This window comes from Cinclus cinclus, chromosome 30, assembly GCF_963662255.1.
Source record: "Cinclus cinclus chromosome 30, bCinCin1.1, whole genome shotgun sequence".
Classification (NCBI taxonomy): domain Eukaryota; kingdom Metazoa; phylum Chordata; class Aves; order Passeriformes; family Cinclidae; genus Cinclus; species Cinclus cinclus.
The window spans coordinates 1,072,141-1,094,332 of record NC_085075.1 but is presented as its reverse complement, the minus strand read 5'-3'; the positions used below and the strand labels follow the sequence as shown (position 1 = coordinate 1,094,332).

Genomic DNA, 22,192 nt, shown 5'->3' with positions numbered 1-22,192 from the left:
CTTCTTTCCTAGCTCTTTCCTTGCCCATGGTTCTTGTCCTGCTGTTGGGGCTGGATTCCCACCTTGCCTGGTTCTGTCCCATTCCTGCCAGGATCCACACCTGGCACAGGCAGGGAGCTGGAGCACAGGAGGCAGCCCTAGGAGGGATTGGTATGGAATCTCAGCTGAAATCCCCCAACCAGCCAGGTCATGGAAACCTCCCAGGCATCTGGATAGGAACTGGGAGACTGAAATGCTGTGAGCACCTTGGAAGACCTCACTCCAAATGAACCTGAGGACCTGAAACTGCCCTTGCAGAGGAGCAGCCAGCATGTTTCATGGGGTATTTGCATGTCCCAGGGAAACCTCCATGTGCAAACAGTGTGTGTGCAGATTTTAGGTGCTTTGCCCTGTGCCTGCCTCTGAAGCTGCTCTTCCCAATCAGGGCAATGTCCACCTGCTCCACCCCCTTCCTGCTGTGTGCCAATCTTGCTGTGTCCTTACCATGGTGCTGATGCTAGAGGTGGGCTCCTCTGTTGTACAATTTACTCCTGCTTGTACAAACTAATGGCTGAGCCATGCCCTGCATGAGCCAGCCCATGAATCCCAAATAAGCCTTTGTGGATCACCTTCCTTTTCCCCACTTCCCTGCACTTCCTCCTGAACTGACAGGCAGAAAAGTGCAACTTTGCAGGTAACCTCCACAGTGGGATTCATTCAGCTTTTGGCTCAGTTCTGAGGCAGCTTTTCCTTCCTGTGCCTCAGTTCTCCATCTGTAGAATCATGGAATAGTTTGGTTGGAAGGGACCTTTGGTTGGAAGAACAAGCAGTCAGTTCCACCCACCCACACACCATGGGCAGGGGCACCTTCCATAGGTGCAGACCTGGGCTGTTCATCCCACCCTCCTTTCCATTTGCCCCGACTTGTCCTAGAGCCCAAGTCCTAAAACCAAGTTTTGTTTCCTCGAGGAGCCAGTCCTGTCTCAGGAACTGCCCTCAGGGTGTCCCCAGTGCAGCAGGGACGTGGCACAGACCAACACCCACAGCAGGAGGAGGGAAGAAATGCCAAAACCCAGCAGAGTTTAAAAATTACAAATGCTCTTTTATTGGACCTTACAGTAGGTTAGGCATGGAAGTGAGGAGGCTACAGCCATGAAGACAAGTGGTTAGAAATCTTATACACACAAAGCAAAAACCTTTCCCACAAGTGCCAGAGAAAACAGAAGGGGCTGGAAGATATCTCCAATTGCAGACAAAACCTTTGGAGGTTGTAACATGTGTTGAGGGGCAGAGGCTTTTAGAGCCTCTTGGAGGTGTTTTCACTGCTGAGGATCTGGGACTGTGGTCCCACAAGGCTGTGATTCACCCTTGGAATGGGATTAATGAAATGGTTGTTGCCATTCCACACAGTGCTTCCACTTCCCTTTAAACACCTGACTTTGAGGAGAGACCAAGGGCTTGCTGACAGAGGGGCACCACAGGGTCCGTGCCCAGCCAGTGACCTGTTACAACCTGTGCTTCAGCCAAAGGTGTTCCAGATTCTCACAGAGGGGTCCTGGTCGCCCCTGCTGCCCCAGAGGTGAAGGATGGAGGAAGGAGAGGCTCTAGCGCTGCTATTTACACCATGATCTGCAGGGCAGGAGGCCGGAATTGCCGATGGTCATAATGCTTGCCAGCCTTATCTGATGGTCTTTTTGCTGGTGGTGGTCTTGGAGACGATCCTGACACTGCCTCCTGTGCTGGAGCTGACGCCGCGGCTGCTCCCAGAGCTGAAGGAGCTGCCTCCGCCATAGCTGTGCCCCCCAGAGAAGCCTCCACTGCCGCCTCCAAAGCCTCCGCTGCCTCCAAAGCCTCCGCTGCCTCCGAAGCCTCCGCTGCCTCCAAAGCCACCACTGCTCATGGTGTAGCTGCTGCTGCCGCCGCCGCCCATGCCGAGCCCCCCGCCCAGGCCCAGGCAGCTCCCGCCACCATAGCCCATCCCACTGGAGCTGCTGACCACAGCTGGGAATGAAACAGGAACACTTATGTGAGGGGACAGCTGGACCTCCAAGGTGGGGAGAGCACCACCTTGTCACCCCCTTGGTGATGGGTGGGTGGGGAAAGGTGGAAAGGGAGCAGATACAAAGAGGTGGAAGGAGGGGAATATGAAGAGGTGGAAGGGAGGTGATACTCACAGACACTGACAGCTCCGACTCCTTCTCCAGCAAGCCTGGTGGGAAAGGGGAAAGTGAACAATAATGCCAAAACCTTGTCCGTGGGACCATCTAATTAGGCCTGCCATGGCCTTTGGTAAGGTGGGGTGTGTTCTGTGTTACAGGTGAAAGGTGATAGTGCTCATTTTTATCAGTATCAGGTACCAAGAGCTGGAGACAAAACTTTGGCTACCAAGTTCAAAATTTCAACCATCCCTCGGTCTGCCCTGGTGTTCCAGCCCCTTGGGAAGAGCTGTTTGACCCCAAGGAGATGGTCCCTGGTCAGCACACAGCAGGTCCACATGTCCTCACCTGCTCTCCTCGCCCTCCAGCAGCTTCCTGTAGGTCGCAATCTCAATGTCCAGGGCCAGTTTGACGTTCATGAGCTCCTGGTACTCCCGGAGCTGCCGTGCAAGGTCAGCCTTGGCTTTTTGCAGGGCATCCTCCAGCTCGGTCAGCTTGGCCTTGGCGTCCTTGAGGGCCATCTCCCCACGCTCCTCCGCCTCAGCAATGGCTGCTTGGAGGTTGGCACACTGGGAGTGGGAAGAACAAGCAGTCATTTCATTTGGGCTCCCCAAACCACTCTCTCTGTTGCTGGGGGACTGTGGACACTGGCTGGTGACTCCCAGGATGGCACTGGGGGCTCCTGATGGGAGCTGGCTCTTCCTGCTGTGTCTGACCACCACCTCCCACCTATCTCTGCCTGCTCTGCCAGACCATCCTCCTCCTACCTGTTTCTTCACACTGTCAATCTCATTCCGCAGCCTCTGGACCATTCGGTTGATTTCTGAAATCTCGATCTTGGTGTTCCTCAGGTCATCCCCATGTCTCCCGGCAGAGACCTGGAGCTCCTCGTACTGGTGCAGGGAAAGGATGAGAGCAGAGACCACTGGTGAGCACTGGGAGCTCAGGAAAGGGTGAGGGGGCTTCAGGAAACAAAGTGTAGGTCTGGGTATGGGTTAAGGGGTGGGGGACAAGATTCCTCTGAAATCCGCCCATGGAATAACGGCACTTGGAATGGCTAAGGAGCTCTCAATATGTGCTGGGAAGGCAGTGCCTGATGGGACAGGGGACCTGGGCATTGTCACCTACAAGAAACTGGAAGGGGAAGTGTTTAAGGCCAGTTCTACCAGTGACTCTGTGAGCCCAAAGTCAAAACTTTTGAACATCTCATCCCTGTCTCCCCTCAGATGATGGGAAATAATTTCTGATCATTTCTGACCACATAAATCAGTCTGTCACCCTGGTTACCCACCTTGTTCTGGTACCAAGCCTCGGCCTCGGCACGGCTCCGGTTGGCGATGTCCTCATACTGCGCCTTGACCTCGGCGATGATGCTGTTGAGGTCCAGGTTCCGGTTGTTGTCCATGGACAGGACCACAGAGGTGTCGGACACTTGCTGCTGCATCTGGGACAACTCCTGCAGAAGATGCAGAAATTAAATCAATGGTCTGGAATTCATGGTGGAAACCACAGAGATGATGTGATTTGGGAGTCCTCCCCGACAAGATGTTTTCTTGCATTTCCCCTGTTCCATCTCCATTTTGTAACTTATTTCTGCATTATCATTTCCAAAAGGCTGGGACCACCTTCTCCTCTGGTTCCATAGAGCCCTGGGTGTGGGATCCACGGGGCAGGTGCTGGGGGATGCTCTCCAGGAACCACTCACCGCCTCGTACAGAGCTCTCAGGAAGTTGATTTCCTCTGCCAGTGCATCAGCCTTGCCCTGGAGCTCAATCTTGTTCATGTAGGCACCATCCACATCCTAAAGAGAAGATACCAATGGTTTCTGATGAAACCAGAGCCCAAAGGGGCTTCAGGACACCAGTGGGACTGTGACCGCTTCCAGGTCTATTATTCATAGAATTGTGGAATCATGGAATGATTCGGGTTGGAAGGGACCTACCTGAAAGCTCATCCAATTCCCACCCCTGCCATGGGCAAAGACACCTTACACAGACCATATTGCCTTGAACTCTTCCATGGATTGGGCAGCCACAGCTTTCCTGGGCAACCTGTGCCACTGCCAGCAGTTTCTTAGGTTCATTTTTATGTCCTTGTGATCAAGGTATTTTTTTAACATAATGTTGGACATTGACTGTGAGCCAGAACCAGGTTCTCGGTCAGAAGGCAAAGCTCTGACTCACAAGGATGTGACCAGAGACCGAGCTGAGCAGAGCCACAAGAGACCAGAAAACAGGGCAGCTCTATCGGCACAGAGAAGGTTGTGCCCATTCCTGGCCTCAGGAGGACCCAGCCCAGGATGTGCTGATGTCACAGCTTGACCCAGCCATGAGAGTGCAGGACCCCAACTCCCATCAAGTCTTGCTTGAACTCTTGAAGGTGAGTTAATTCCATTTCCTGGCTCAAAATTCCCAAACCACTCACCTTCTTGAGGACCACGAACTCATTCTCAGCACCTGTGCGCCGGTTGATCTCATCTTCATATCTGCCAGGATAAAAGAGTGGGGGGGTTTGGATGGAATGAAGAGGTGGGAGCACCCCATTCCCAAACCATCAGTTGTGGCTCATGGATATATTCCTTACTCCCACATGTTTATCCAGAGCAGACACAGAGCAAATATTACTGTCTTTGAACTGTGGGACTCCATGGTGTGCATAGTCCCACTTAAATTAATATATTTTAATCACTGCCCATAAAGTCAAGCTCATACATAAATGTGCAGATTCAGAGCCCGTTTTGGCAGGAAGCAGGAGCAGCCATTCCCTGTGACCTTCGCTCCAAGCAAAGTTATGCAAAAGACTTTCAACAAAGCTGCACTGCAATGCCTACAAATGTATAATAAAGCAATCATTTGATATTTGGTATTATAATAATGCTAATGGTTCTGAAGAACCCATTGCAGCATTTAATTAAAACAAAAAACTCCATGGTTGTGCAAGAGAGGATCATTACAGCTCTGACAGTGGTTCTGTGGAACTTTTTATGGCTCTGAGCAACATCCTCTCATCAGATAATCAGGGCAGGGCTTAGCTAGAAAGTAGACAAAACATGCAGGCTCTTGAGACAAAGACCTGGCTTTCAAAGGCAGGTTTGTGCCAGTTCTCTCACTAATATTGGCAGAGTTTTTCCTGCAGTGAGATCTCTGAGTGGACAAGGGAAGAGGTGGGAATTAACCAGTGGAGTAGGAACAAGCTCTAGACTTGAAATAAAATGTGTTCTCTTTCCCAGGAGGTAGCTCTGAATTCCAGAGTGTAGAATTAATCGTTTGGAGCTTGACCAATATTTCTAAAAGCCTAGAACACATTTAAAGACCTCAAATGCACCCAAAACCACACCAGGAACTCTGCCAGTCCCTCCTATTGGATTTAAGTGTCATCTTCCCAGCCCGTCTCCCAAAAATCTGTCTCTTCCCCTGCTTAACTACCTAATATTAACATATTCTAGCCCTGCAGAGTGATTCTCAAATTTGTAGTCAGACAGGGCTGGTTGAAGAAAGGACATATTGTTCTCAGCCAAATAAAATGGCAATGGCCTAAAAATGACCTAAAAATCCTCCCAAAAATCCCCTCCAGGCAGCAGGTGCTGACTGGCATGTCCTGAGAACGATCAATCCCCCCTCCACTGGGTCCCATGTCTCAGCAGGGGGTTAATTCCCTCCCCAGGGAAATTTTTGGCAAAAGGCTGATCATTTTCCAGATGATGGGAGCTGCATGAGCCCAAGCATTCCCAGGTCACGTGGGCCTTCTAGAAAGGCTGGAATTTCCTTCACAGAATGGGAAATGGGGGATTTTGGAGCTGGAAATTTATTGACTACATTTCATTTTGGTTTTGCCTGTCTATCATCCTCACAATTTACTGATTTTTCTGTCTCCTGGTGTATTATTTTAGGAGACTCCAGGAATCAGATCATGACCTCTGTTATGCTGAAGCAGTTCCCCAGGAACTCTGTGCTAAACACTGACCTTGCTCACAATAAATGTAAAACAACAAGGGGTAATTCTGGGAACATGTTTTATGCTGGGAAGAGGAACCTGGATCAAACACAATGTGTGCACCAGCAGGAATGAGCACCTGGCTGGATTTTCCTGGCTGGAATGACTTATGCTGCAGAACACAACCCCTTACTTGTTCTTGAAGTCTTCCACCATGTCCTGCATGCTCCGGAGCTCAGAGTCCAGCCGGCCCCTCTCTCCCATCAGGCTGTCGAGCTGCCGCCGGAGGTTGTTGATGTAGGCTTCGAAAATGGGCTCCAGGGACTTCCTAGTAACAGTATGACCCTGCTCTTGGAGGAGTGTCCACTTGGTCTCCAGCACCTTGTTCTGCTGCTCCAAAAAACGCACCTGAGGAGGGACAAAACCAGCAACATGTGTGAACAACACACAAAAAATCTCACAACTGCCAGGAAAAGGTAGGATCACCAACAGAAAAGGTCCAGAGATGTTGGGACAATCAGAGGGGAATTATTAGGAGTATCTCAGTTTAGGAAATTGGATTCTCAAAAGTATTAGAAGCTTCTGGAGATGTTTAGCAAGATTTTTTCAGGTGTTTTAAACACACTTGCAAATTCAATGTTTTTGCCCCCAGAAGATGCTCAGCGCACCTTACTGGTTTAAACCAGTTCTACCCCATTGTAGAAGGGATGATCCATCCACCATGGGATGGTTTTTACCAGGAAGAGACAGAATTATTTTGTCAATAATTTAAGGTGCTGAAAAACTCATCCTTGCTAAGAGGAAACATAAAACAGTTCTTAATTTTCAGCCGAGCCCACACTGTTTGTTGGCTGGGATCAGTTCAGGCAAGTCCCTAAAATGAAGTCTCATCCTGAAGTTTTTTCCCCAAGGCAGCTGATAGCATGCATGGCTTAATGGTTCAGACCAAACTCTCACCTTGTCGATGAAGGAGGCAAATTTGTTGTTGAGGGTCTTGATCTGCTCCCTCTCCTGTGTTCGCACCTTCTGGATTTCCGGATCGATATCCAGCTTGAGGGGTGCCAGGAGGCTCTGGTTGACAGTCACTTCATGGATGCCACCAGGTGGGCAAACAGGGAACCCAGGGCCACCTCGGCCACCAAATCCAGGCCCTCCCAGCCCAAATCCACTTCCCAGCCCGTAGCCACCACCACCACCGGCTCCTCCTAAGCCAAAGCCAGTGCCTGCTCCACCACCATAGCCAAGACCAAAGCCATATCCGCCCCCGGCTCCGCTTCGTAGACCTCCACCGACTGAGCTGTAGGAAATTCTTTTGCTTCCACCTAAGTTATAGAGACTTCTGCTGCCGAAACCACCGCCAGCTCCAAAGCCTCCTCCACCTCCAGCTCTTCCTCCTCCAACTCTGGAGACAGAGACAGAGCTAAAACTGCTTCTGGTCCCACAGCCACCACCTCCTACGATAGCAGAGCCTGAGCTAAAGCCCCTCATGCCCCCTCCAGTAGATGATCTGAAAGAGATTCGGCTCATGGCTGGTTCAGCTGGGAAAACAAAGAGTAGGAGAGAAGAAAACTAAAAAAGGCCGTGCAGCAGAAAAAGAGCAGAAGGCAATGGAGACAGAAACCCCTGTAATGGGAGAGCTTGGGAGCCTCCTCTTTTATCTGCTTGGAAAACTTGGCACGGGAATTCAGAACTTGACGTGCCTTGCAGCAACTTGCCTTGTCAAACACACCTTGGCTACGGCGAGGCGCTGAAAAATGCATTGTTTGCAGGCAGGAAAGTAACGGCGAGAGGGAGCTCCCCCCTCCACCAAAGCCGCCGCTCTGAGTCATGGAATTAGAATTGAATGGGACAAGGTCTGCACTCAGGGGCAGGATGCAACATGATTCCCAAGACCCTGGGAGCAGCTTTCCCTCAGGCGAGCCAAGGACTCACTCGCTTGAGTAAAGCAAAGATTTTACAAGTTGCATTTTAAGGTTTAACATGTTGCATAGTCAAGAAAAATAGGGGCTTTTCCAAGGTTTCCAGCTCTGTGACTGGCCATGCATGTCGTGTTGTTGGCTTGGGAAAACTGGGTCTGAAGGTGATTTTAATGATCAGTTCTGATATTGTGCTTTTTTTTAATAGTCAAGTTTTATATTTTTTTTCTGGATCTAAATGGTCATGGGCTTGAAGAGATGAGCTGAGTGGAAGTTGTGTCATGGCAGTATTTTCTGGGATCTTACCAGAAATCACCTCCCCTTATTTCAGGGGGAACTGAGGAATTAGCTAACATGACTTTGAAAGACAGCAAGTAAATGCCTTTTCCAAAATCATGTCAAAATAGCTTAAATAGTACTTTCCTTAATATAGACTTATAAAAATACCATTAAAAAGCTACTTGAAATGATTGTGGTTATGTAGTACGTCTTTGTCAGGCTCAGGGTTCAAAAGCTCCCTGTGAAGTGGTATTTCTATAATTTTTTCTATCCTCCTGCCTTATATCTATCCAACAGTTTACACATCATTGGTGGCTCTCCAAGATGCTCTGTGGAGGGGAATTCACCCACTTTCCTTCCCACCCCCTCCTTCACTCCAGTGAGATCACACAATTGAAAAAACTTTCTAAAATAGCTTTTGCCTCTTGATGTTGCTCCTGGGTGAACGCTTGTGCAGACATTTCAAACCCCCCACGATGAGTCTGAGTGGTGTAAAAGCTTGAGATTTGGGGATCCTTCTCTTGTGTCCATGAAGAGCTGGACATGAGATACAGGAAAAGAAATTGCCTCATTCCCACTCAGAATATGTCCCCAAATACTTTTGCATATTTGTGAACTGGATTCTGCCCACTGCCCAGGCTGTCCACCTAGGCCAGGTGAAGTAAGAGTGAAAGAGAGAGATGAGACCCTGAGCAGCTAAACAAAAAAAAATCCTGAATTTTACAGCAGCGCTCCCAATTCCCATCTCCTTCAAGCACTCCCAATTCCAGTCGTGAGTCACTGCGGGCGCCATCGGAGCCGATCCCTGGATGGGCTGATCCAAGATCCCTCATGTGGACAGGGAGGTAGCTGGGCTGTAGCAAGGGGGTGCTCTCTCCCCAGGAGTAGAGATGTGGGAATATCCTGCAGGCTGGAAATGCAACGTCTTGCTGAGAAAACTTCACCCCTCTCTCCATCCAAACCCAGTGACTCCTGGTTTTGCAGAGGCAGGAACCTCAGCCATGAGACCTCTGGGCACTGAAAATGAGCACAATGATACTGAAAATAAATAACCTCTGTTCCAAGCATGGCAGATCCACGGAGATTTGTTTTCCTATTCCTGCCCATGTGAACTAGCACAACTGTACCAAGAGCCTGTGGACAGGGGCCAGGCAGGGAACTTGCCTTTGACTCCCAAATCACTTATGCAAAGTCACACCTGGGAACAGGAGCACAGGTTTTAATTAAAGCAGAGGGGAAGGATTCATGTGGAAGGGAGTTATTACTTCCCCAGCTCTTCTAGGAAAGCCTGTTGCTGCAGACAATGGCAATTAAGTGGAATACTACAAAGGATTTGAAAGAGCAAAGCAAATGATCGTTTAGGCACCAAAACAAGGAAAACTCTTGCAGAGTCTCTCAGTCCCTCTTACTTTCCTTTCTTGGTATGTGTTGCTCCCATGCAGTGTCCCACTGAAGGCGCTCAAAGCTGCAGGGGGGCTGTGCTGGCCCCTCAGGTGGGACAGTTCCCTATGGAACTGTCAGGACAGTTCCAGAAAGGAACTGGCAGGACATGTTATGAGGTCTTGCCTGGCAGGTGAGGGCACTGCAGAGAAAGGGGAGGAGGAACAGGGCTCCTGTCTGCTGGAGCTGCTGCCTCTGAGCTCTGATTTGCTCTTTTTTTTTTCTTTTGGAAGGGACTGGAAAAAAGATGTTTAAAACTCCAGGTTGGTTAAGGCTGAGTTCTTATGGGCTGTGTTAAATCCTCTCACCCAACCTGTGCAACTCGGCAAGGTCAGAATTTGAGGTGACTCAGAGTTTATTTTTAACCTTCACTGTTTTTTTGGCCTATTCAACATCCTCTGGACAGCAGGGACTGAGGAGTCTTGCTGGATGACAGGCTGATGATGAGTCAGCAGTGCATCCCTGCTGTCAGAAGGAATGGAATTCCCATTGGAATCCTGGGATGCCTTGGGAAGAGAGTGGCCAACAGGTCAGTGAGGGGATCCTACCCCTCTACCGGCCCTGCTGGGACCACGTCTAGTGTTGTGTTCTACTCTGGACTCCACAGGTCCAGAAGGACAAGGAGGTCCTGGAGAGAGTCTGGTGGAAGACACAAAGGTGATGAGAGGTCTGGAGCATCTCTTTGATGAGGAGAAATAGCAGGAACTGGGCGTGGTCAGTCTGGAGAAGAGGGGACTGAGAGGAGATCCCAACAATCACAGGAATATCCAAATAAATATCTCATTTGAGAGGGTTTCTCATCAATCCATGTGAACACCTCCAAGAGGTAGCAAGAGGATGGTGTCAGACTGTTCAGTGGTCCCAGTGACAGGATAAGGATCCCAGAATCCCTGAGGTGGGAAAAGCCCTCTAGGATCATCAAGTCCAATCTGTGCCAGATTCCCACACTGTCACCAGCCCAGAGCACTGAGTGCCACATAGAGTCATTCCCTGGACACCTTTAGGGATGGTGATTCCACCACCTCTCTGGGCAGGGAGCAGTCATGGCCATAAACTAGAACACAAGAAATTCTACCCCATCATGAGGAAGAACTTCTTTCCATGGAGGTATTGAAGTATTGGAGTATTGGAAGAGCTGCCCTGGGAGGGTATGGATTGTCCCTCTCTGGAGACATTCCAAGCCCACCTGGAAGCCCTCCAGTGTCACCTGCTCCAGGTGCCTGTGCCTTGGCAGGGGGCTGGACTATATGAGCTCCAGAAAGCCCCTCCAAACCCAAGTATCCTGAGATTCTGGGATTCTGAGTCCAATTTTATGCCTGGATTTGCTCTCTCAGTGAGGCTCCTTTGATTTCCTGGGCAAAGGGAATGAGATGCTGCTGTGTTTTGCTTCACCTGGGTTTGAGAGAGGTTTTGCTGAAGTGTCTCCTTTGAACTTGCCAGGACACGTTGGCATGTGCGTTCCTGCTCCTTCCCATGTTCCTGCTCCTTCCCAAGTTCTGCCCAGAGTTATGCAGGGCCAGGATGCTGCAAGGTCAGGGCAGAGCAAAGCATCTGAGCCTTTGAAATTCAATTAGGGCTTTGCAATAACATTGGGCTGAGGGCTTTTTCTCCACTTTTTCTCAGTTTCATTCTCCTTTTGCAATGACTGACTGAAATATCTGCATCAGTGCTGTTGTGCTCCAGCAGCCATCTCCAACTCAGATCTTCCAGATAAAGCCTCCTCAAGAGCCCTGCAGACACTTGGGTTTGCTCTGGCTTCTTAAGAAAGCAAAAATTAAATTATGAGGTTTTGCCTGGCTGCCCCAAACCCTCCCTTACATGGAAGAAAAGCTTTTGGATTAACCCCAATAAGTTAAGAGATGAATGGTGATTAATTATCTTGTCACTTATGGATAAGCCTCCACCCTCCTTCTCTTCTTCCTCTTCCTCCTCCAGTTTTCTCAAATTCTTCAATTTATTTTGGGACAACTGATTTCAAGATTTTCATTATAATTTAATCAAAATTTCAAAGATTTTCCCTGGAAGTAAAGCAAATACGGCTCCAGCTCATTCTGATGAAGGTTGGGAATATTTTGTATTGCTGGTTCTGGTTTAGAATTAAAAGATATATAAAAAGAACAAATAAATTACAATCTGGTTTTATTGGACACATTCCAAATAGAGAGAGGAAAGGAAATAATGGAGTCGTAACACTATTATGGAAGTATAAAAAGCTGCAATTTTCTTTTTTAATGGTGCTTTTGAAAAATAAAAAAGACACAGTGGAAGGCCAGAGCGGTAAATTCCACCAGAAAAGGGGAAAATAGAATTGGGATGCTGGAGTTCCTTTGGGATTCTGCTCTTGAATGCCTTGTTCCCCACACACTGGGCTGGAACCTGCTGCACTTCCCAGTTTCCCAAAGATATTTCTTTTGGCAGAGGAACCCACACAGAGAGGAGATGCAAGAATTCCCTCAGGAGCTCCGGACTTGGCCCTTCAGGCAGCTTTTCCAGTGTGATTTGCAGAATCTCAGACTTTCCCCAACTGCTGCAACCAAGGTCATGGGCAAAGACAGCAAGACTAGGACTGCTGGAGGATTTGGGAATTTTTGAAGACATTCCAGCAAAACATTACACGGGACAGGACAGAAACTCTATTTGATGGTAAACATTGATCTTGCTTTTGAAGGACTCATTGTGTCAGATATTATTTAGAATTTAAAAATCCTATAATTTAGAAAACAAGCCCTTTTTCACAGGTTTTGGATCAATCATTGGTGAATCTTCTGACAAAAACCACCCCTGAGGTTATGTGTAAGCGCCACTGTGGGCAAACTCATTTAAAAAGAGAAAGGGCAGGAATGAGAAAGTGATTTGGGAAAAGCTTTTCGATAAGCATGTGGCACATTGAATTCTCATGTGTGGGTGGAGGGATCTCAGGTTGCTTGAACATTAGCGAATTAACTCCGAATCCTTGGTCAGGCTCATGTGCCTGAGCTGACTCAGCAGCAAAACTTGGCAATATCTGGAAGAATCATCTTTTTCAGAACTTGGCTGTGAATGGGGGAAAGAGGGATTTTCCATCTCACCAGAGTGACTCAGAATGAAGGATATTTTAAGAGGGACATTACAAGCCACTGCCTGGGATCTCTGAGTAGCCTCCAGGGATATTTCTAGACAGCAGAAAAAGAACCCAGATCTCTGATGCAGATGAGCTTCTCTTGTGAAGGAGCAAATTGGGCTCATTCCAGCAGTGAAGACAAAGCAGGGTGAGCTAAACACACATTCCCAGCCCATCCCTGGGCTTCTGAGGGCCAGAACGGAGCTAAAACTTTCCCTGCTATTTGCTCTGTTTTAGCTGATGGCCGTGGGTGGCCACAATCACAAATTGCTTGGCCTTATTTAAAACAGATGGAAAACCAAACCAATTTCCCATTCAGAACAAGCACTTAGGCTCATGTTTTCCTTTAACTCCTGTTCCAGGGTGTTAGAGAACTTTTTTTTCTGTGTGTTCCACTGCTTTTCTTGATTTGAGATCCAAATGTGTGACAACTACAGAGCAGGAGCAGGGTACAGAGAGCTGGAGGGGTGGAGGTGGGGGAGAATGGTGGGCAGGAGGAACAAAGGAACCACAGGAGGGTCTGGGCTTTGCTTTACTCAGTCTCTGTGGCATTCTTCAGGCTTTGGCTTTTTATGCTCTTTTTGCTAGAGGAGGTTTTGGAGACAATTTTCACACCTGGGTTGGTGCCTTTTGCACTTCCAGAGCTGAAATTCCCTCCGCTGGTGCTCAGGGTGCTGCCGCTGCCTCCAGAGTGGCTGTAGCTTCTAGCAGTGCCCAGACCACTCCCTCCTCCAAATCCACCTCCAAGACCACTTCCAGCCCCGAGTCCAAGTCCTCCTCCGCTTCCAAAGCTGTAGTAGCCTCCTCCTCCTCCTCCACTGCCAGCTCCAAGACCAAAACTGCTCCCACCACCTCCTCCAAGGCCAAAACCACTTCCAACACCTCCTCCAAGACCAAAGCTGCTTCCACCACCTCCTCCAAGGCCAAAACCACTTCCGCCGCCTTCTCCAGTCAGGCTTAGTCCACCAAATCCTCCTCCTAAGCCAGCTCCACCAGCAATGCTGGAGCTGGAGCTGATGACTGCTGCAAGGAAAAGCAACCAGAGGGTTGGACATCTGCTTGGCAGTCATGGGATCATGGGATGGGCTAGGCTGGAAGGGGCCATAAAAGTCATCCCATCCCTGCCCCTGCTGTGGGCAGGGACTCCTTCCATTACCCCAGGTTGCTCCAAGCCCAGTCCAATCTGGCCTTGGACACTTCCAGGGAAGGGGCAGCCGCAGCTTCCCTGGGGAATCACTCAGTTCCAGGAAGCCCCATCAAGACCTTGACCCACAGGACTTGAACCCAACTTCCATCCCCTGCACAAGCCCCTAATGACAAGGGAGGACTCCAAAAGTGTTACATGGGGTAAAACTTCCCTTTTCCCAAGGCTTCTCTCAGGCCGTGCTCCCAAAGCCAGACTTTGGGATTCAGAACTGTGGTACTTACAGTAGCTGATGGGGTTCACTCCCTGCCCGCTGAGCCTGTTGAGGGATTAGAGGAGATTAGAGCAAAATTACAGAGACAGGCAGAGGAACCAACCTCTGATGGGAAAGCTGATAAGTCACTATTATCCCCATAAGGATTTTGCTCCCACCTGCTCTCCTCGCCCTCCAGCAGCTTCCTGTAGGTCGCAATCTCAATATCCAGGGCCAGCTTGACATTCATGAGCTCCTGGTATTCCCGGAGCTGTCGGGCCATGTCAGCCTTGGCTTTCTGCAGAGCATCTTCCAGGTCAATCATCTTAGCCTTGGCATCCTTGAGGGCCAGCTCTCCGCGGTCCTCAGAGTCTCCAATGGCTGTTTGCAGGGTGGCACACTACAAGGGATGGGGGTCTTGGAAAGTTGCTCTTCCCTTTGGGTGAGAGTCACCCAAGGAAGAAACCCATCCTGGCTGGGACATTAATGGAAAATGTTCCAGTTGAGCAAACATGGCTGGAGTTGAGATGCCAGGCTGGCACGAACGACTTAGTAGCTAAATTTTAAAGTGTAAAGTCCTTTCTAGGAGGGGATTCAACACCTTTCTGTGAGGCTGGAAAAGTTCCCAATCAGCATAGTTGAGCTATGCTGTTGAGGGACAACAGACTGGGGCTCTGTTGTCCACTTTTGCCATTCCTACCTGGTTTCTTGTGTTCTCTATCTCAGATCGAATCCTCTGAATGAGCCGGTTGAGCTCTGAGATTTCACCCTTTGTGTTGCGCAGGTCATCACCGTGTTTCCCAGCTGTGGCCTGCAGCTCCTCAAACTGAGGTGAAAAGGAAGATGTAACCTGAACCACCTGAGGTGTCTGGCTGGACAAAACATGGCTCAAACAGTCCCTCTTCAGGACCACAGGGATTGCCTATAGCAATGATGGGTCAGCTCACCTTGGTTTGGTACCAAGCCTCGGCCTCGGCACGGCTCCGGTTGGCAATGTCCTCATACTGAGTTTTGACCTCTGCAATGATGCTGCTCAGGTCCAGGTTCCGGTTGTTGTCCATGGACAGGATGACAGCAGTGTCGGACACTTGGGCACTGAGCTGGGCCAGCTCCTGTAGGAAGCACACAGGAGCTGCACTTACCTCTCCCAGCCCTCAGAGTGGTGGCACTCCCTAGCCAAAGACAACGGCAGGACAGGAATCGGAGATTTGTCTTACCGCCTCATAGAGGGCTCGAAGGAAGTTGAGTTCATCACTTAGGGCATCCACCTTGGCCTCCAGTTCCACCTTGTTCATGTAAGCAGCATCCACGTCCTGGAAAAGAGCAGCTGTGGGGACATGTGTGGCACTTGGATCCTCTTCTCAGCCAGGAAGAAGTTCCTTGCCACAACCATGAAACAGCGAAGCCTGGAGACGAGGCTGCCTCTTTCCCTGCTGCCTGGTAGAGAAGCTGTGCATGGCACTTCCCTCTGGAAGGGCACCAGGAGGGCATCTCTTGCCCCAGACAACTGATGTAATTTGGAAGTGGATCAGGAGGGAGGTCCTGGCTCTTTGGCCTTGGTACCTGGGATTCTCAGCAGGACTGATCCCCTTTGTCTCTACATGGTCTGCTTTGCACCAGTGTGTGCTGGGGGACCAGAGTGGGAGGAGATTTTGCTTCCTTCCTACAAGCCACTCCATTCCTTTCCCTCAATCAAATGGTGATTTAAAAATCCTTTAAAGGATGAAGATTCAACTCCATGAGATCTCCCATCCCTCAGAATATTCCCAGTCCATGCAATGGCTGGAGTTGGCTCAGCATCTGCAGCACCTCCTGTCTCACCCACCTTCTTAAGCACCACAAATTCGTTCTCTGCTGCCGTGCGCCGGTTGATTTCCTCTTCGTATCTGCAGGAATAAAGGGAAAGAGATGCTGGATCAGACCTTGGAAGCAGAACAGGTGTCCAAGGAGGACTGCAAGGTGATCTGCACTGGGGGTGGCATCTCCAAATCAGCCTCCTGGGAACTAGCTCAAATGTGCGAAATTCCCCTTTCTGAAAAGGCTGAAAGGACATTTTTGACTTAACACAGGTGGGAAAAGGAAAGTAAAGCTGGTTTAGAGGATTTTCCTTTGCAAGAGCCATCACAAGGTGCTGTGTTGTGGCTGAGTCTCCATTTTTCTTTTAAGGGAAAAATGCCAATGGACCCTTTTTTGGTGCTGTTGAGAAAAATAGGTCCAGCAGGGAGCGATACCTCTAAGCAGGGGGTATTGGAGGTGATTAGTGATGTTGCGGGTTGGAGCAAAAACTGGAGACACTTCTTCCCCTTTCCTAGAGAAATTTCCATTAATACTTCAGTCTGGATATTTACTTTCAGAAATTGAAATTCTTGACATGAAATATAGAATCATGGAACTATAGGATTATAGAACCATAGAATCACAGAATCATACAATCACAAATTCAGCTGAGTTGGAAGGGACCCATGAGAATCATTGAATCCAACTCCTGTCCCTGCACAGGACACCCCACCAATCCCTCCCTGTGCCTGAGAGTGTTGTCCAAACACTCCTGGAGCTCTGGTAGCCATGGGGCCATGACCATTCCCTGGGGAGCCTGTTCAGTGCCTGACAACCCTCTGGGTTTCCACCCCATTTCACACTCACTTGTTCTTGAAGTCCTCCACGAGGTCCTGCATGTTCTTCAGCTCCCCATCCATGCGGCCCCTCTCATTGAGCAGGTTGGCCAACTGCCGCCGCAGGTTGTTGATGTAGGCCTCGAACAGTGGGTCCAGGTTGCTCTTACCAGAATTGGTTTTTTGGCCCTGCTCCTGCAGAAGGGTCCATTTGGTCTCCAACACCTTGTTCTGCTGCTCCAAGAAGCGAACCTGAGCATTGGGAAGCAGAAGAGGATTAGGCAGAAGATACCTGTGAGCTGACAGCCAATATTCAGTACTGGGAATGATGCATGGCAGAAGCCAAGGGATTCCCGAACTAAGAGTTTCCAAACTAGGAATGTCCTCTGGATTATCCAGGGCTGTGTTAGCTCAGCCTGTAGCTAAGCAAATCCACTCTCAGTGGACAGTTCTCTTCAGAGGCAATTTAATTTTGGAAGCCAACAAGTAATGGTAAGAAAATTCGGGTTCAGCGCTTTCTTCACCAGACAGTGAAGCTCTTCTTTCACACCCTCTGGGGTTTCTTTCGTTCCAAGACATTTATCTTTCTTTGTTAAAGCCAAGGTGTGAGTACTAATGCTAAAAGGCTTAATTGTCTTTCCTTTTGCTCACACGTGCAACATATTTATCCAATTAAAAGCCAAGGAAGGACCTGAGTGGTTGAGTCAATTGGGTCAGTATAAAAAGGATTTTATCTTGCAGGCAATAAACAACAAAGACCAAGACATCTGCTGTGACTGACCAGAGAGAGAGTTGGGTTGAGCCACTAGACCTGGACCCAAAAGTGACTTACTGCATTTCAACTCATCTGTGTTATTTCCCAGGCACAAAACCTGGATCTAATCCCATAACTACAATTTTCTTGTCTTGTTTTCTCCCCTGTAAATGTTCAGAAGGACATTATTGTTTGAGGGAGTTAACAGAGACGTGCAGAGAGGAAATGAGTGAAGGACTGGAGATCTCTGAAGTAGTATTTTTGTTCCTACTAGATCCTCACTCCCCCTCTACCACAGACCCACAGCACCCAACAAAGTCTCACCTTGTCAATGAAAGAAGCAAATTTGTTGTTGAGGGTCTTGATTTGCTCCTTTTCATCTTTCCGCACCTGTTGGATGTTTGGATCTATCTCCAGATTCAGTGGTGCCAAGAGACTCTGGTTCACAGTCACTTCTTGGATTGTACCCACTCCAGACGGGCCACCAGAAAATCCCGCTGGGCTCCTGCCACCACCCAAACCCGCAGGGAATCCTCCCAACCCCCCCAGTCCACCAAAGCCAAACCCTCCACCACCTCCATGCCCACCGCTATAACCAAGCCCCCCAGCACCCCCACCAAAGCCAAATCCACGTCCACCAGCTCCACCACCAAGCCCCAGCCCAAGGCCACCACCAGCTCCACCACCACCAAATCCGCCTCCTCCACCACCAAGCCCCAGCCCAAGGCCACCACCAGCTCCACCAGGCCCACCCCCACCACCACCTCCCAGGCCAGAACCACCAGCAGCTCCACTTCCAAAAGCAGCTCGGAAGCTGCTTCCAACCCCAATGGAAATTCTCTTGCTACCACCAAGGTTGTAGAGGCTTCTGCTGCCAAAACCTCCACTACCACCAGAACTACCACCTCCTCCAACGAGCCTCCCAAAGCCACCTCCTCCTCCTCCCAGTCGTGCCACAGACACAGAGCTAAAGCCAGCCCTGTTGCTGCTTGGAATTATAGCCGAGGCAGCACTGTAGGATCGGCCTCCACCTCCTGCCCTCATGCTGAGCGTCCGGTTCATGGCAGCAGCAGAGGAGGGCCCTGCACAGCCAGAGAGACTCTGCAACTCTCTGAAGAAAGGGAATACGGGTGCCCCTTTTATCCCCCAGGGATCTGGGCTTGGTTGCATGGAAGTCCAGTGATCAATTTAGTGCCTTCATGGTTTTGACGTGCCAGGAGGCAGCTGTCTCCCTGAGACTTGTTAAACACTGCACCCAAACACACCTCCTGGGGCTGGATCCACTCAGCTGGAAGAGTTATCTAACACCCAGATTTCTGGCAGAAGGATCTCAGCCTGATGCAAAACCTCTGTCTCCTTGAAGAGATGGGTTATTTTAGTTTCTATTATTTTGCCTAACCCTGGAAGTGTCCAAGGCCAGGCTGGGAGGGACTTGGAGCAACCTGGGTTAATGCAACTTGCCCCTGTCCATGGGAGGGGGTAGAATGAGATAGTCTTTGAGATTCCTTGCAACCCCAGCTGCTCTGGGATTCCACAATTCTCTAATTTACTCACTGTGAAAGAAAAGAATTTTAAAATGTCATAAAACCAGAAATAATGTCTTGGATTCCCAATTCTAATTAAAGATGCAGCACATCAACACAGAGATCAGTGGAGAGTCCTCTGGACTGACTCAAGCAAAAGACAGTGAGAACAAAATGGTTAAATCTGAATAAAAAGAATTCATAGGGTTTTTTCACCTGAAGGCAGAAGGCAGCTTGATGTTCATGAAACCTGACATCCCTTTTGGGGCGCTAATTTATCTGGTCTGCTGTTCCTACTCCCTTGGCAGGCACCATCTCTTTGGGATGACTTGACAAAGAGGTACTGACCAAGATTTCCTCTTTCCCCTTTCCAGATGTAAGTATCATATCAAATTTTGCCCATTTATATTCATTATTTAGCCTATGGCAGGTTTTCTATGCTTTTCCTCCAGATATTTGCATTTCCAGAGGACAACTCCATTCCATGCAGAGGTTGTGTTCTGATTTGTCCAGCTAGTGGATGATGTGATTGATGCATTTTCATCCTGACCTAAAAACCATTTAAAGAAAAAAAGGCAGATTTTCTGAAAAAACTCTGCCCAGCTCTGTGGAATAATGTCATTTGCCCACTTTAGGTTGTAGTCAGTACTGAGTTTCTGGCTTTCTCTAGCTCTGATTTCTTTTAAAAACCTTTGAAACTTCCAACCAAAATGCTGCCAAAGGCAGATTTAACCAGCATGAAAAATACTCCCACAAATTCTCCTTATTTTACTTCCTGGAATCCTTGGGGAAAAAAAAAAAAAGATCAAATTCAACAGGGTGTGGTGGCATTTTCTGGCATCCCAGACTTTGTGGAACTGCAGTGTTGAGAGTATTTTATCCCTTGCATGTCAGAGCTCAGCTGTTTTTGGCATGGCACTGCCCTGGTGGCTTTGCCTGAACTCTGCAGGACTAGACCTTAAAATAAATATATTAAAATAAATATATTAACAGGACAGGACTCTACTTGCCCTTCAAAACACATCCCTGTGCCCCATTGCTACAAAATCATTAAGGAGCTAAAATCCCACTGGCATCTTTGGAAGAACAATTAAACAGGTGCTACTGCATACAGAAGACTAAATATCTGATTATCCCTGGAGAAATGCTGCCAGGCAGGCTCAAATGGGAGAGTTGGGGCACTGAAAGAGAATTTCCCTTTGCAGTGAGAAATGATTCCCAGATGGTGCAGGTCAGCTTGTTTCTTTTTGGAAAATGTGGGTCTGAATCTGGAATGTCACTTGAAATTCATGAGCATCCATTGCCTTGATGATTTACATAAAATTCAAAGCCAGGGTGCGATGAGAAAATGAGATTTTGTCTTCATGGTTCCTTGACCCCAGTAAAGGCAGCTTGTCCTGAAGCTGAAGAACAGGTTCAAATCAGATGTTAGAGCTGAATGAGTATAATGGGATTAAAGGTGGGGCTGCCAGGAAGAAAGAGGGAATTGTCACTTTAGGCTCCCACACTCTTCTCCCCTTGGCTCATTATCCACAGGGTATGTGAGCAATGCCACCTGAAAAATGCTCCCTTTCCTTCCTGGGCTGATTGGTGATGTGGAGGAGCCAAGGGCTGGGGCTCCAAACCCAGAGGCAGATGTGGCATTTTCATCTGTCTGTTTGGACCAACCCTGCCAGGCTCTGGGTTCCAGCTGAAAGAGGGAAACTCAAAGTTAAATATATGTAAGAAATTCCTCCCTGTGAGGGTGGGGAGGTCCTGCCTGCAATGAATTTCCCAGAGAAGGTGTGGCCGCCCCATCCCTCAAAGTGTCCATGGCCAGGTTGGATGGGGCTTGGAGTGACCTGGGATAGTGGAAGGTGTCCCTGGCCATGACAGGGTGTGGAATAAGACCGTTTATAAGATCATTTCTAACCCAACCATTCCATGAGACCACAGTTTTAGACAATCCATTTAATAAAAGGTTCTGTCCAGACCAACACTGTGCAGGATTTGACCTCCATCTGCCCCAAACCCACATTCCTGGCTTTTTTTCTCTCCAAAATACCCTGATCTGCATGAACGTCTTCAAGCAGGCAGCAGCAAATGTGGGTTTTGCAATAGCTGGGAGTTGAGGACAGGGATGATTAAAGGTTTTCTCCCAGAAATGCAAGAGCTGCCAGACTGCTTTTGTCCCCTGGGGAGCTGGCTGGTGTTTGGTGTTCAGGTATTGCTTTGCAGTGAGATGATCAACATAAATTATGAGCTGTTGGGGCACTGGAAGCTTTTTGTTTTGGGTGTTTCTGCTTGGTATTTACATAGAAATGAGATGGAGCCCAAGTTGTGTTCACACAGCAAAGATGAAGACAATATTTCCAAAAACACCTTTAGTGGGGTGAGTTTTGTTTTCTCACCAAGGGCTGACCCATTTGGCTTTCACCAACCCACAGCCACTGTGGCATTTATTAAAATGGAATTAGTGTTCTGCTCCCTGTTGATCACATCCAATACACCATGAGGGGAGCCGGAATGCCCAAAGCTGGCAGAGCAGCAGAGGCTGGAACTCATCCCATGATGGGCTCATTCCCCATCCCACCAGGCAGGACTGACCAAGTCTGGGATTGGGGAATGAATCCATCCTCCAGACCTGGAGAGATGGAGGGATAGAAGCCTTGAGTCAGCAGGGAAGTATTGGAAACAGAGTGGGGGAATAAATTACAGCCCATGGTTCTTGGTGAGCCTTTCATGGGCAGACGAACCTGCCCACACCCTGTGCTGTTCCAGGCTGGACGACAACATAGGGATTTCTCCAAAGGTGATAAGGAGCTGGCTCAGGGGTCGTTGGCTGTGCCATGGGGAGATGTGGGAAGGGAGGGGCTGCAGGGCTGGTTGGTGTTCCTGTGATTCCAGCTGTGCATTCAGCTGGGTTGAGTTGTCACCATGGCAAGATCCCCCTAGCCAAGTTACAGAGACCCGTCAGTGGGTCAATGTCCAGGAGAACTGGGAGCCCTGCAGAACTCTGGGAGCACTGAGACAACACTCAAGCATCTGGTGGGATTTTTGGGGTGTCTTGTGCAGGGCCAAGACTGAGATTCAATGATCCTTGTGGGTCCCTTCCCACCCAGGA

General features: G+C 49.0%; 2 protein-coding genes across 2 annotated transcripts; both read right to left on the bottom strand.

Annotated features, from left to right (window-relative positions):
* Positions 1–1,657: 1,657 nt before the first annotated feature.
* Positions 1,658–7,595, bottom strand: LOC134055016 (keratin, type II cytoskeletal 6A-like). Its single transcript, XM_062511121.1, has 9 exons — positions 7,026–7,595; positions 6,262–6,476; positions 4,560–4,620; positions 3,841–3,936; positions 3,427–3,591; positions 2,903–3,028; positions 2,484–2,704; positions 2,154–2,188; positions 1,658–1,980 (listed from the first exon to the last, which is right to left on the bottom strand). The coding sequence occupies exons 1-9, from the start codon at positions 7,593–7,595 to the stop codon at positions 1,658–1,660; spliced, it is 1,812 nt and encodes a 603-aa protein (XP_062367105.1).
* A 5,740-nt stretch (positions 7,596–13,335) lies between these two features.
* LOC134055043 (keratin, type II cytoskeletal 5-like) lies at positions 13,336–18,736 on the bottom strand. The gene is made up of 9 exons (XM_062511164.1): positions 17,891–18,736; positions 16,844–17,064; positions 16,026–16,086; positions 15,418–15,513; positions 15,148–15,312; positions 14,901–15,026; positions 14,380–14,600; positions 14,232–14,266; positions 13,336–13,826 (listed from the first exon to the last, which is right to left on the bottom strand). The coding sequence occupies exons 1-9, from the start codon at positions 18,734–18,736 to the stop codon at positions 13,336–13,338; spliced, it is 2,262 nt and encodes a 753-aa protein (XP_062367148.1).
* Between the last annotated feature and the right edge of the window lie 3,456 nt (positions 18,737–22,192).

What these genes read in the sequence shown, in the direction of transcription:
- LOC134055043 (XM_062511164.1), bottom strand. Translation starts at nt 18,736, where the DNA reads ATGCAACCAAGCCCAGATCCCTGGGGGATAAAAGGGGCACCCGTATTC. An exon ending in TTCGAGCCCTCTATGAGGCG is followed by an intron (nt 15,313 to 15,417) that starts GTAAGACAAATC and finishes TGCTTCCTACAG; the next exon opens with GAGCTGGCCCAGCTCAGTGC. An exon ending in TAGAGAACACAAGAAACCAG is followed by an intron (nt 14,601 to 14,900) that starts GTAGGAATGGCA and finishes CATCCCTTGTAG; the next exon opens with TGTGCCACCCTGCAAACAGC.
- LOC134055016 (XM_062511121.1), bottom strand. Translation starts at nt 7,595, where the DNA reads ATGAGCCGAATCTCTTTCAGATCATCTACTGGAGGGGGCATGAGGGGC. An exon ending in TTGCCTCCTTCATCGACAAG is followed by an intron (nt 6,477 to 7,025) that starts GTGAGAGTTTGG and finishes GTCCCTCCTCAG; the next exon opens with GTGCGTTTTTTGGAGCAGCA. An exon ending in AGTTCGTGGTCCTCAAGAAG is followed by an intron (nt 3,937 to 4,559) that starts GTGAGTGGTTTG and finishes TCTTCTCTTTAG; the next exon opens with GATGTGGATGGTGCCTACAT.